The sequence below is a fragment of the Nymphalis io genome, chromosome 26, assembly GCF_905147045.1.
Source record: "Nymphalis io chromosome 26, ilAglIoxx1.1, whole genome shotgun sequence".
NCBI lineage: Eukaryota > Metazoa > Arthropoda > Insecta > Lepidoptera > Nymphalidae > Nymphalis > Nymphalis io.
In genome coordinates, this window is record NC_065913.1 from 1,016,463 (window position 1) to 1,030,904 (window position 14,442).

Below are 14,442 nucleotides of genomic sequence, written 5' to 3' on the forward strand. Positions count from 1 at the left end.
CCGCGCAAGCACCATTAGGTTCTCCTTTGTTAAAATTATGTTAAATAATAATAGTAAGGCCTGTTTTACGGAATTACTAATATTTTTATATACCCTTCCAAATAAGCGTACAACTTGTGTTAGTAGTAGGGATGACCATAGCCCTAGAGATCAGGATCGAACCTGCACCTTTCAAACAACATTCTTACATACAATTTAGTAACGGCGGCTGTTCTCAACGAAGACCAGCCAACTACGCGGGATATAGTGAACAATTGTGTTCTCAAACACAGTGGTTTTTTTTCCACAACTCTCATAGTCCAATGAGATGGCAATATGATAAGACTGCTTTTCATGCTTATCGAAGTATTGAAAAATTTCCATGTCAGGAGCAGACTAAGAAATACACTCAATAACTTTTCATTGGCACAACCCTGGTATTGAATCCAGTAATTCAGGACTTGCAGTCTAATAAACCACTAGACCATCGCAACAGTACATCATGATTATAGTAATATTATATTTTTGAAGAGCTCATCACATTCAGGCATTTATTTTGCGTTTTGTTTCTAATGTATTTGTATTTAATTGTCTCTTAAAAACTAATTAAAATTTAATTTAATTTGCTTGTCATGTCTAACTTCGATTAAAATACTTTTATTTCGTTTTCAACAAACGTCAATCAATTGTCATATAAAATTAATTCAAAAATAAACAATAAACTTTTAGAGCCGCGCCAGTCGTGTCATTCACACACCGTTCTGAACGAGTTTAAATTCAAATTTTTCATGTCGTTCCGATAAATGTTGAAGTATCTATTGACAACGGACAGTGTGAAAAAAGACGTGAATGCATTCATTGCGTCTATAAATATTGACAGATTAATATTTACGTGATCAGTTTCTAATAAATTTACCGATTGTTGTTCGTATATAAATATGCAACTTTCCTTTACGATTGACTTAAAAAAAATCTGAACAAAAAATATCAAAAAAAAATCTGACAAGCCCAGATATCACCTCACTTAATTGCTTAACTAATGTTTATAGTGCATCTGGCACTCGTTGGTAAATTAAAACATCGTGGTTCGTTAGGAAGGTATTGGTTGAAAATGTGCCGCGCTTATCCACCTACCAGCATTAGAGCACGTACTTTAAAAGACTTTGCTCACTAGTCGGACATTACGGGTTGATAATGTTAACACTTATTTTAAGGTTATTATGTAACTGAGGTTATGTTATTAGCAATTATCAAAATATGGCGCCTTTGAGGATGAAATATGTCAACAATTTCTGTTTCCAATCCCTTTTTAAAGAGGTGTTTTTATACAAACACATACAAGAGAAAAACAAAGTGTTACACACACACGCCAACATTTTAATTATTAGTATTAAACAAAATGCTGAAACCGAAGTTTAAAGCGGTAACGTTTTAATCAGCGCCGAGTATTGTCAGCGCTCCAAATAAACGCACACGACTAATCTTAAGCATTGGTTAAGATCAAAAACTTAGCACTAGATAAGCCATATTGCATATAAATGTTCGAGTAACTAACATTTCCTGGTATATATATACAAATATAAACAAGAACATCCATCATTCGCTTGGTTACTATAGCACTTTTAGTTGTAGCTTATTTTTAAGAATGTGTAATGTTTTATTGGTATGGTTGGCGTTCTATGGCGTTCTATGCTTTCGTCCAGCAGTGGACGGCAAAAGGCTGAAAAAAAAATGTTTTATTAAAGTAGCCGTTGAAGATTAACCTTTGATTGTTTTTAATAATGGTAGTAGTTTCGTTTTTTTTTTTAAATTTTGTCTTATTGAATAGGCAGATGGATTAAATTTACACCACCACTGCCCATAGATATTAGCGTTGTAAGAAATATTAACCATTGCTTATATATAACTACGATGTTATATCCCTCGTGCCTGTTACACTGATTCACTCATACCTCAAACCAAAACACAACAATTAGTATTGCTGTTTTGCGGTAGAATATCTGACGAATAGTGGTACCTACCCAGGTGTTTATACTAAGACGGGTTTGCGCAAACCCTACCACCAATTTAAATATAATTCATAATTAAGTCACGCTTGTCAAGTCAACAGTCTGAATTATATCTCAACTAAAAATCACCCAATCTGTTCTAGAATTTTATGTCTACGAATAAAATCACAAGAGCGGAGATGCTAAGCCATTGGCGATTTCGTATTTTAATTAAAATTCTCTCACATTCAGCTCATGTATAATGTAAAAAGATAGTTTAATGCTAACGGCGATAACTAATGAATATTTAACATATATGTATTTTAAAGATGCAAATATTATTTATAGTATTATAATATAAAAATATTCTGGGACATTATACACACACGGCCATCTGATTCCAAACTAAACAGAAGTTTTACTATGGAAACCAGACAACTGATATACTACATATACTACTTTTCTTTTGTAAATACATACATATATAGATAATTACACCCAGCCAGACAGAACAAAGAGACATATTCATGCCCACAAATGTCTGTCCTGGGTGGGAATCAAACCCACAACCTTCGGCGTGAAAGGCAAGTCTTTACCAACCACGCCAACCGGCCCGTCTAAAACAGTTGCTATTGTTTATTTTGGGTAGTGTTGGGAATTTCAATTTCTTATATCATATTTATATCTACCTAATCGTCCCGGCTTCGCACTGATAGATAATAGAATTTACGTAAAATTTCGAAATGAAGGTCACGTCGGGGTAGGATTTTTTTTTTTTTTATAATAGGAAGGTGGACGAGTATATGGGCCACCTGATGGTAAGTGGTCACCAAACGCCCTTAGACATTGGCATTGTAAGAAATGTCAACCATCGCTTATAGCCAATGCGCCACCAACCTTGGGAACTAAGATTTTATGTTCCTTGTGCCTGTAATTACACTGGCTCACTCACCCTTCAAACCGGAACACAACAATATCAAGTATTGCTGTTTTGCGGTAGAATATCTGATGAGTGGGTGGTACCTACCCAGACGAGCTTGCACAAAGCCCTACCACCAGTAATAACTGTGACAAATTTCAAATCAATAAAATCAAGCGAAAGAGAAGTCAATAAATAAAAGCGCATAGTCTAGAAGATCTCTTGATGAGTGGTATTTCGATATATATATATATAGATATTTTACTGCCTCATTGGTCTAGTGGCTAGCAATAAGGCCAATAAAATGTTGTTAGGGTTTTATTATAGACAAAATCTCACTAGCATCGGTATCTGGAAGTAAGTAAAGTCGCTGGTCCCGCGCCTGAACCCTTTCCGGTTGTGTCAGATACTGTCACATCGGATTATGAGTGTTATATAAAGTGAATAATATCGTGTCTATACGCAGGGTATGCGTATAGACACGATATTATTAATAATCTAATGACAAAACTAAACAAATGTAGATAAAAATATAAGAATACATTTAACACAAAAATAAAAAGAATCAACACACACACACACACATCTATATTAAAATATAACAAAACCATTTTCTTAATCGGAAGAAATATATATACATATATATTATTAATATTTAAGCAGTACTTTACAACCTTTCATATAACTTCAACCGTTAGCCAGTGTGGGTCAACCCGACACATACATTTTAAATAAGTTCCTAGACGATTAAGCTAAAATATTAAACACCCTTGTTCTGACAATATGATCCCGTGTGATCGTTAGTTTGTTAATACATGGACATTATACGTTTGTTATTAAAAAAAGGAATTTTTTGAATTAAAGTAATATATGTCTAACAGTGGACGACAAAGATTTGATGTTGATGATTTAACGCAAGCTCAAAGCCTTACCAGACAATATATAAACTAACTTAATCATTTCTGGATCCGATAAGGACTAATAATAGCAACTCATAGAAAATAATATTTTCTTATTATCAAAACAAAACATTGAAGCCAAACCTGAGCTGGCGACAAGGGAAATCAAATGCTCTCAGTTTAATTAAAATTAATTAAAATTCGTAATGAAATAGCTCGCGGCATTACTTCTATCTCTTAATATGCATTGTGCTCCACCTAATTATAGCTTCAATAGCGTACTAAAGCTTAACGAGCATAGAACTATTCTGCATACAGAACTAGATTTCTAAATAAAAAAATACATGAACGTTTAGAAAACGGTCATAAAGAAGTTACAAAACAATTAAGCAGCTGATATTCTTATGTCGTTAGAAATAGGCAACAGAAAATAATATTATAACAAACAATAAATATAGTAAGGTTGTTGCAGTGTGAAGGGTGAGTGAGCCAGTGTAATTGCATGCTTAAATGATATCAATTTAACAAGACCATATAAGAGCTGGCCCAATTATCGTCATTATCTGGGGCCAATTCTTCTAACAATCAGTCACTTTATCGCAATCGAATCGTAATTCCGTTAGTGTTACCGTTTATCCGTTTTCCTATTCTTTAATTTAATTATTGATTATTGGCTTAAAATTTAACATTTAATTTTGGTTTTGATGTAACGGTATATGGTAACATAATATGGGTTCGTTTCCGATTCGAAAAAATATAGAATAATCAAAGTTGGATGGGAATTGAATCGGGAACGTATCGTAATCTTTGTTCATTAATAGAATTGGTTCCTAGGAAATCGTAATCAGGACATAGAACTGTCCCAAGAAGCGCCAACGCTCACTGTCCCCCTTCCACATCCCAAGAACTCCTTAGATATAAAAGAAGTAGCCTTAAAATTTATATTTTATTCATTACTAATATTTTCATGGTTAACTCCATTACTTTTACTTGTCTTTTTTTTAATAATTTTGTTGTCTTGTATTTTCCGCAGATGTGTTGTATTCCTATCGGTTTTTAGTGTGGTAGTTTTATGTGCGTGCATGTTTTCATTTCCAGGCAGCATTACAATCAAAATTTTTGGATTGCAATTTTTTAATTTTTAATTTTATACATATTGTTTTTTGTATTTGGTATTAATTTATTCACCTCTCATTACCTCAAAGGTTGTCTGGAAGAGATCTCTTATTGGGATAAGTCTGCTTTTGTTAAGTTTTTTTCTTATTTCGTTAGTTAAGTTTACTTCTTGTTTTCTCTTTTTTTATTAGATTTTTTATTAGAGGAAGAGCACATGGACCACCTGATGGTAAGTGGTCACCAACGCTCATAGACATTGGCATTGTAAGAAATGTTAACCATCGCTTACATCGCCAATGTGCTACCAACTTTGGGAACTAAGATGTTATATCCATTGTGCCTGTAATTACTCTGGCTCTCACCCTTCAGACCGGAACACAACAATTTCAAGTTCTGCTATTTTGTGGTAGAATATCTGATGAGTGGATGGTACCTACCAGATAAGCTTGCACAAAGCCCTACAAGTGAATCTTTATTGCAATTAAGAGATAACAACTTCTCTTAATTAATATATTTACACTTCTTTGTGGGTAATTCATGCAACATATAATTACGTGTATCCGAAGGACATAGATACGTATTCATATTAGCGATTCACAAGAGAAGATGCATCTCGTAATTGAGTTCTGGACCGCATGCTTTGTCGTCAGATTCCGCTTCTAATAGAAGAGTTGATATGTGGTACAAGTTAAACGAAATAGCGGCAATTCTTACATTCCATGCTAAAATTATTTTTGAGTATTTTGTATATATTATAGGATTTTTTTATAGTTAAATTGCGCAAATATGCAACTCCTCACATACCGCGCGAAAGAGCGCTGGCTCGCGCAAACGCGTTCCTATCCTGTTTTGCACTTCAGTCCACTCTAAAGCTTGAAAATATTCAGTGTTTTGGTTATTAATTTCATGCTGAATATACATATTTCTCTATTTTATGATATTTAATTGATTGATATGCTATTTATTTACAACATTAATTTTTAATTAGTATATGTTATAATAACATATATATAGACAAATATTATATATATATATATATATATATATATATATATATATATATATATATATATACGGACATTTTTTTAAACTTAATATTTTTGATGTGTACCTATGCTTAAGCATATATTCGAAGACAGTGTCGGTAGATTGTCCACCACCCGAACAAGCTGACAAGGCTTTTGAGTGCCAAGAATATAAAAAGACTTCCATGGAATTCATAAAATATATGTTGCTCATGACTTGTGTGTTACTCAAAGCTCACCAAGTTGTGGAGATTTTAGCCGTGTTGACGGAAACTTGGTCCAAAGTTGTCGTAGAGGGCTCACGGTTATTATTACACTTCCTTCAGTACGCTGTTTTCGTCTAACCGACAACTAACTCACTACAGAAGTAAGCTATACTATGAGAAACTTTACAATTTAATGAACATGTAATTCACACATTTCGATTAACACGAACGAACCGAGAACATTATGTGAATTAAATTTAAGTGTGCCAATAAAATTGACGTTCATTATTATTTTTATGAAGTATATAAGTAAGTACCGAGATGGCCCAGTGGTAAGAATGCGTGAATCTTAACCGATGATCGTGGGTTCAAACCCGGGCAAGCACCACTGCATATTCATGTGCTTAATTTGTGTTTATAATTCATCTTGTGCTTGACGGTGAAGGAAAACATCGTGAGGAAACCTACATGTGTCTAATTTCATTGAAATTCATCCAACCCGCATTGGAGCAGCGTGGTGGAATAAGCTCCACACCTTCTCAAAATGGAGAGGAGGCCTTAGCCCAGCAGTGGCAAATTCCATCCAAATCTCTCCAGTCGTTTATGTGAATTAGTTACAAACATCCACCACTCCAACCGTCACTTATATTATTAGCATAAATATGTTTTTAATATATTTATACATTCGAGCTCCACAAATTACAAGAACATTAAATATAATTGCGTAAAACATTACAGACAAATCGATTCATTTAATGAGTTTCCACGAAAAAAAATTTTAAACGCTATAATACAGTAAAAATTCAAACCGAAATAGAAATTCTTCGTGAATATTTCGAATCTTCGAAAGAGTTTGCTAACTTTTAAAGAGCACTTTATAGATCTCTGAATAAATGATTGAATTTAAACCCGTTCCGAGTGTGAAAACTCAGATTTCTCGCAATAATGCACACAAAACTTACCACTTCAAGAATGAAGAAAATTCGGTCCGGGTGAGGGCTAGACCTCGACTTTTCTTTCAAATGGACAGTGTTATGCGTGATAGAGTCATTTTATTGTGATCTTTTGGTTATTTTTTTCATACTGGAATGTAAATAAAACTAATAATAATATGGGACACTAACCACACACCGCCATCTGATCCCAAACTAATCAGAGCTTGTAATATGGAAACCAGAGAACTGATATACTACAAATACTACTTTTTTTTGTAAATACATAAATATATAGATAATGACATCCACACAACCTTCGGCGTGAAAGGCAAGCATCTACCAACCATCAATAAGCGCAAGGTTTATTTTTGGTGATGAAATAGTGATGCATAGCTGACGTAATAATATGTCATGATGTTATTATGAAGGATATACGTAAGGTTGGCCTCATTTGAAAAATCTAAAGTGCTCGTAAGAGCCTACTTAAATAATGTATATTTTGATTTGATTTTTGAGTTACAACCTTTTTCTCGGCAATCGTTATCTAAAAAGCTTAAAAATTATTTTTTTAATTTACATTAATTATAACACATATTATTTTAGACATTATATATGTATATTTAAATAATATACATAATATTTATATATATAATTTAAATTTTTAATTCTTCAGAAGACGATTAAATAAAAGTAGAACAGCTTGGTGGATAACTTTTCAAGTTCATCTGTTCTGTAAAACGGTTTTTTTTCCCAGGTGACAATTTATAAATACCTCATTAAACTCTTTTTAACACATTTAGCTTTTATAGCCGAAATGACCTAGTGGTAAGAACACGAGAATCTTAACCGATGATCGTGGATTCAAACCCGGGCAAGCACCACTGAATTTTCATGTGCTTGATTTGTGATTATAATTCATGTCGTGTTTGACGATGAAGCAAACCTTCTCCTCAAAAAGGCAGAGGAGGCCTTAGCCCAGCAGTGAGACATTCACAGGCTGTTACTGTTACTGTTTTTTTTACTGTGTAGTTTTTTCATTATCTATATAATCATATTATAATAAAATTTGTTTCAATACAACACTGCATGAAACCGTCCAATCTAAGACCACATTTTGTGTTTCTCTCGATCCAATAATACTTGACGCGTCGTTCAAAAATCCGACTAGAAATCTGAAAAATTCTAAAACAAAATAGAAATGAGGAAAGCAAAGAGTTTCGTGGAATGTTTTCTATCCTATTTGACTTTGAGACAAACTCAGTTTTCATACTAATATATAATATGCTAGTTTTTACCCGCGACTACGTTCGCGTGTTAATGGTATGCTATGTACAAAGTAGCTTATGCCTAGCCTTAGGGCTCAAACTTGCTTCATACCAAACTTTCATCAAAATGGATTCAGCGGCTTAACCGTGAAAGCGTAACAGGCAGACAATGTAACTTTTACATTAAATAAATCTCAATACTGTTTCATTTATATTATTTGTGATGTATCTGCACGTTTTTATTTTCATTCAACATCTTAATGACGTCATCATATTATCTATGATTATTATTAACTATATAATAACTGCACTCTTTTTATTGTCTTGTATTTATTGGCTGTCTTCTGGTCTTCTTATGGTTTTTATTACCATTCCATCATTGACCCGGTTTGTTGTGTACTAGTTGCCTTCATACTAATATTATACAAGTTTTTTTTTTTTTGTATTCAGTTCTTCTCGGTGTAATCTATATTCCCAACCGGTAGTAGCTCTATAACTTATCTGTAACATGCCAATTCAAAAGTACTTATTAGAGCTTATATAAAAAGTATAAATTGTTTTTGATTTACATACTGCCAACTTACTAACTGCACCTGAGTACCGACCAGACTAATCATTTCTAATCAAAAATATCGGTTTCATTGGATCAATCTACTTTCATTGTTCTCTAGTTGAAAAGTTAATAGACCAAAGAAGCTAATATTAAATTATTTATTTAATTGTAGAAATTCGTTATTTTAATGTATGATTATATTTTGTTTGTGCACCTAAATAAATAAATATTTCTAAACTATAGAAACTATGTATAAAAATCAAATCATTAGGTTTGCACCCAAGCCCAGAATATTTCGTAAGCACAAAATACTAAGAGACAAAATATTACGCCTAACTTCAATTTAATTTACACATAACAAAACTGTCTTAGATATATCACGCGAATAATGCAAAAGTAATTGACCACCTAATAAATTCAAAAAGTTGGATACACTTTATTATATGAAAATCACAAAACGATGTTTAATGCAAGGGACTTTATATTTATTGTTTGTGTAAATAAATTAAATTTTAAAGGATTTCGTGTAATATTCTACAGTAGTCTACATAATACAAACTGCCAAATGGGCACCAACAGGTGCCATCATCATCACTGCCTATAGACATTGGGGCCATAAGAAATATTAAGCATTCCTTACATAGCATAGCCAATTGAACTGTTTGGCTGTAAAATATCTGATGGATGGTACCTACCCAAACGGACGGACGGAATTTTCTAATAGTAGTGCGGTTTCTTGGATTATTTCTAAGCCTAGTCCTGATGCAGGTTCATGAATTTACTTGAGGTTTGATAACGATTTGTAAACACACCAGCCGTTTATTGAATTAGTTAAACAAAGCAACTATTTTTCACGGATAAATACACCATCTACAGAAGAGATCGTCAGTCAACCTCCTCTCAACGCAAGACTGGTGGTGGAGTACTTATTGCAGTATCTAAATCTATAGAATCTAGACGAATTGAACATTTGGAAAGTAACGGTGAAGATCTATGGATTTCTGTAAAAGTATCCGAAAATGGAGTTTCTACGAACATTTTATTTTGTGCAGTGTATATTCCTCCGCCTGTCTCGTTGGAAAGTTTAAACCTCATTTTGGACAATATAAGTGTTGTAATGCAATCTAACCCTGGTAAAGTTGTAGTTTTGGGGGATTTTAATTTGGGTTTTTTAAATTGGCGGCTGGACGAAATCGAGGATCTGTTAAAACCCGACCATACCGATAATATTTTGGGATTCCCTTTTGCCGATTTTTTGTCACTCAATTCACTAACACAGTGCAACAAAATTAAGAATCACAATCAACGTATACTAGATTTGGTCATGAATAATTTTAACAATTTAACAGTAATTGAAGCTTGCGAATTATTAAGTAACGTTGATCCTCACCATCCAGCACTAGAAATATCTTTGCGAATTAATGCCGATAAATTTTTATACAATAAAATATTTGCTACATATTTATTTAGAAAGGCAGACTACGACGCGGTAAACAGATGTTTAGGAGAGTTTGATTGGTACTCCGAATTAGGGAGTTGCGGGAATGTCGATGCTATGGTAGAAAAATTGTATAATATCTTGTACGCTATAATTGATTCTCATGTTCCAAAAATCAAGCCAAAAGCATTTAAATATCCTGTCTGGTTCACATCTTCCCTGATAAAATTAATTAACGAAAAGGAGAAAGTTAGGAAACTGTGCAAACGTTATAAGAATCCTAGAGATATATTAGAGTTAGCAAGAAGCCGTAGGCGCGTCGAGAATCTACTTGAATTATGTTACAGCCGTTACATTTCCGGAGTCGAGGATTCAATCTTTCGCGATCCCTTAAAATTTTGGCGTTTTGTTAAAAAACGGCGTGGAGCTAAATCCGAGGTCCCATCTGAAATGTCACTAGGTAACACCACAGCCCATTCTGGTCAAGCGATTTGTAATCTTTTCGCACAGAACTTTGCGTCCTCATATTCTTCTTTGCAGCCTTGTGTAGAATTCGTAGAGGAAAGTCCGGACTTTTATTCTCAAATGTCTCTCGCTCACGTCACACTAAATGAACGTACTATATCGAAGGCATTACGTTCAATAAATCCAAGCAAGTCAGCTGGTCCTGATGGCATTCCTCCTCTTTTTTTCAGAAAAACGTGTAAATTACTCGCACTCCCATTAAAAATTATTTATAACACATCTCTTCAGACTTCAACTTTTCCTACGAAGTGGAAGGAAGCTAATATTTGACCAATTCATAAAAAGAAATCAAAGAGCGATGTAAGAAACTACCGACCGATTTCAATGTTAAACGTATTATCCAAAACCTTTGAAAGTATAATTACCCCAATTTTATCCCAATATATCAATACCATGATTACAAGTGATCAGCATGGATTTTGCCAGCGTAAGTCAACCACTACAAATCTCACAACTTACATACATTACATTTCTGGGTGCATAGACAATAAACAACAGGTTGACTCGATCTATACCGACTTCAGTAGCGCGTTCGACAAAGTTAATCATAAAATCTTAATCTACAAGCTTAGGTTATACGGCATTCATGACCCCCTGCTATCTTGGTTCCGATCGTACTTATCTGATCGAGTACAGAGAGTTACACTCGGTGGTTACAAATCTCACGAGTTTATTGCGTCCTCTGGTGTTCCACAGGGATCACACCTAGGCCCAATATTATTTATCATCTTTATCAATGACATTGCACACTGTATCAAGAACAGCAAATGTTCTATCTTTGCTGATGATTTAAAGATTTACCGCTCTATAACATCCATGAATGATTGCAAATTGCTCCAAGACGATCTAAACTCCATACAAAAATGGTGTGATTTGAATGGAATGGAACTAAATGTCGATAAGTGCCAGTTTATTAAGTTTACGCGAAATAAAAACATAATAAGACATCAGTATAGCTTACAGGGCAAACCGCTCGGGGAAGTTTCGGTTGTTCGTGATTTAGGTGTTATGATCGACGCCAAACTTAAATTTAACACTCACATAAATCATATTGCCACGAAGGCCTGGAAAAGCTTCGGTTTTGTCAGACGTAACTGCAATGATTTTAAGAGACCGGCAACTATCATAACTTTGTACAATTCGTTTATACGTAGCGCTTTAGAATATGCGGTTGTAGTATGGAATCCGCATTATAAGATTTACATTGAAAGGTTAGAACGCATACAACACAAATTTACAAAATTACTGGCTAGTAGAAGTAACAGTTGCCCTTATAAGGCCGACTATGAATCACGTTTAAAATATTTTGGACTGTGCACTCTAGAAAAACGCCGCGAAATTGCCTCTCTAATTACTCTCTATAAATTATTGAATAACCACTTGGATGCAACAGATCTACTACAAAATATTAACATAGCAGTGCCACGTACTGCACCTAGACAACCTCTAAAAAAAATTTTCTCCTCTCGAATTTCCAAATCAAATATAGGTAAATACTCTCCACTCAACCACCTCATAAACTTATATAATAAAGTCAACAGTGATGGCATTGACATTTTTCACGACTCACTACCTCTTTTTCGCAAAAAATTAACGCTGGGAGCTTTATTGTGATTGTGATATCTTTACTGTTGTATTTTGTTTGTTATATTCTACTTAATATTAGAACTTTGTAAATTACGGTATTATCTCTAAAAATCTTATATTATCATTGTTTGTAATTATTGTTAGTTATTTTTATTTTTTTTACTTCATTTTTTTTTATTTTTTTGCTAATTGTTTGAATGTCAAATAATTAATAAGCGTGTTATATTGCAGTCTGTAGTATTTATTAAATAGAGTATTGTTAAAAAAATTGTTATTGGAGGCTAACGTAACTATTAATGCTGTATATACCCATTAAGTGTTTGAAATTGTATCTGTCATTTTATCGTATTCTTGTTTTAAGTGCCATATTTCAAATACTGTGGTGTATCGATTAAATAAATAAATAAATAAATAAATAAACTAAGATAAGCGAGCCAAAACTTTTACAGTCAGAAAATCACTATTACCTCATTCTAAAATGTTTCAAAAATTATAAATGCCTCAAAAAATGATGCAATTTTGGTAAAACAAGATCTCATATTAACATTAAGCTAATAATATTTGTAGTTTATTATTAAGAAATTATTTTCTTTTGAACTATTGTTGAGATCACGTCTATATCTTAACAGATCATGGGTCTCATTGAGGGCAACCGCCAAGTTTATCACCAAGCTCTCACTCGGTTTTAAAAGAAAACGTCCTGAGGGACCTTAGATTACTAGCAGGTCGTATATGTCACACAGCTGTGCAAAATCATGTATGACAGTTTTTTTTTACATGAACAGGTTTTATCGAGACATTTTTAACCGACTTCTACAGAAGTAGAAGGTTGTATTTTTTTCGAACCGATTTGAAAAACTCTTTTTTTACTTGGGATTCTTTTCTTATTTTCCCGTTTGGTCCAAAATAAATTTGAAAAAATAAATATCGCCCCTAAGAGTGAAAAAATGGGTTCGGTTTTATTTTTTAAGCAGAAATTATATAAGGTTTAAATATTTTCTGTAAACGAATAGCATATTTTATAGCTTTATATATGGATATAATAATAACATTAATTAATATAATAATCTTCTTACAGCTCGAACAATCACCGACCAGTCATCAGTGCAACACGTTCTTCCTCTCACTGTCACACGCACAGAACTGGGAGGCCAGCTGACTTGCAATGTGTCCTCTGCAGCGCTGGACTCACCAATATTGCGAAGAGTGAAACTTGATGTCAAAGGTAAGTTATATTTTTTAATTTTATTATCTGCCTTCCTATAGTAAGAAATATAGTATATAGAGTTATTCTGTAAAAACAAACTCGAAAGTCATCGCAGAAAATGGTCGTAAAATGTCTGAAAGTGATATGCGATGTTGACAATAATAATTATAACATTTCAAGAATACACGCATCAAAATAGTATATTACAATAAGTCAGTTGTCATCGTTTCATGGGTGAATATTGTAGTGAGTTCAGAACAGCACTGCTGCACTGAATAATTAAATTAATGTTATACGTAATAACCATTTGTTCGGAGTTCAATAATTATCGCTGAACGCGACCTAAGAAATTTCATGGCGCGTTAATTAATGTATCATAATATTATTAAGTCATCCTAAAAATACTTGCGATAAGACAGAACTAGGCTGGTTTTGTGATAACTTAAATTCACGTATAACCTTTATTGTAAAAAAACTTTTCTAATTTACTCAAAAGGACAAAATAATATGTAAAGAAATTAAACCTTGAAATAAATGTTCAAAGTAAACAGTTTAACAAAGTTTATGTAACTCTAATTATATTGAAACAATGAACAACAAGTAAGTGATTTACGGGTATATAAAATATTTTTAAACAACATACATTAAATGATACCTATTAGTTAGATATTTTGTTTTAAATATTTTTTTTATCTCTATTTTAACTGATTTTGATGAAACTTAGATTAGAGATAGATTGTGTTTTACGAGCTTTCCTTACAATCATCTGTTAGTATGTGTGTTAAAAACAATTTAGAATT

The 14,442-nt window shown here is 33.1% G+C and overlaps 1 protein-coding gene across 4 annotated transcripts in view; it reads left to right on the forward strand.

Annotated features, from left to right (window-relative positions):
* The window catches only part of LOC126778426 (hemicentin-1), a 448,643-nt gene that overhangs the window by 379,418 nt on the left and 54,783 nt on the right, over positions 1 to 14,442 (forward strand). For all 4 annotated transcript variants that reach the window (XR_007670140.1, XM_050501936.1, XM_050501937.1 and 1 more), the window contains exon 6: positions 13,514 to 13,660. Coding sequence is in view for 3 of the 4 variants with exons in the window: in XM_050501936.1 (XP_050357893.1) it covers positions 13,514 to 13,660 (147 nt within the window). In the remaining variant the exon portion in view is untranslated. The remainder of the gene's footprint in view (positions 1 to 13,513; positions 13,661 to 14,442) is intronic.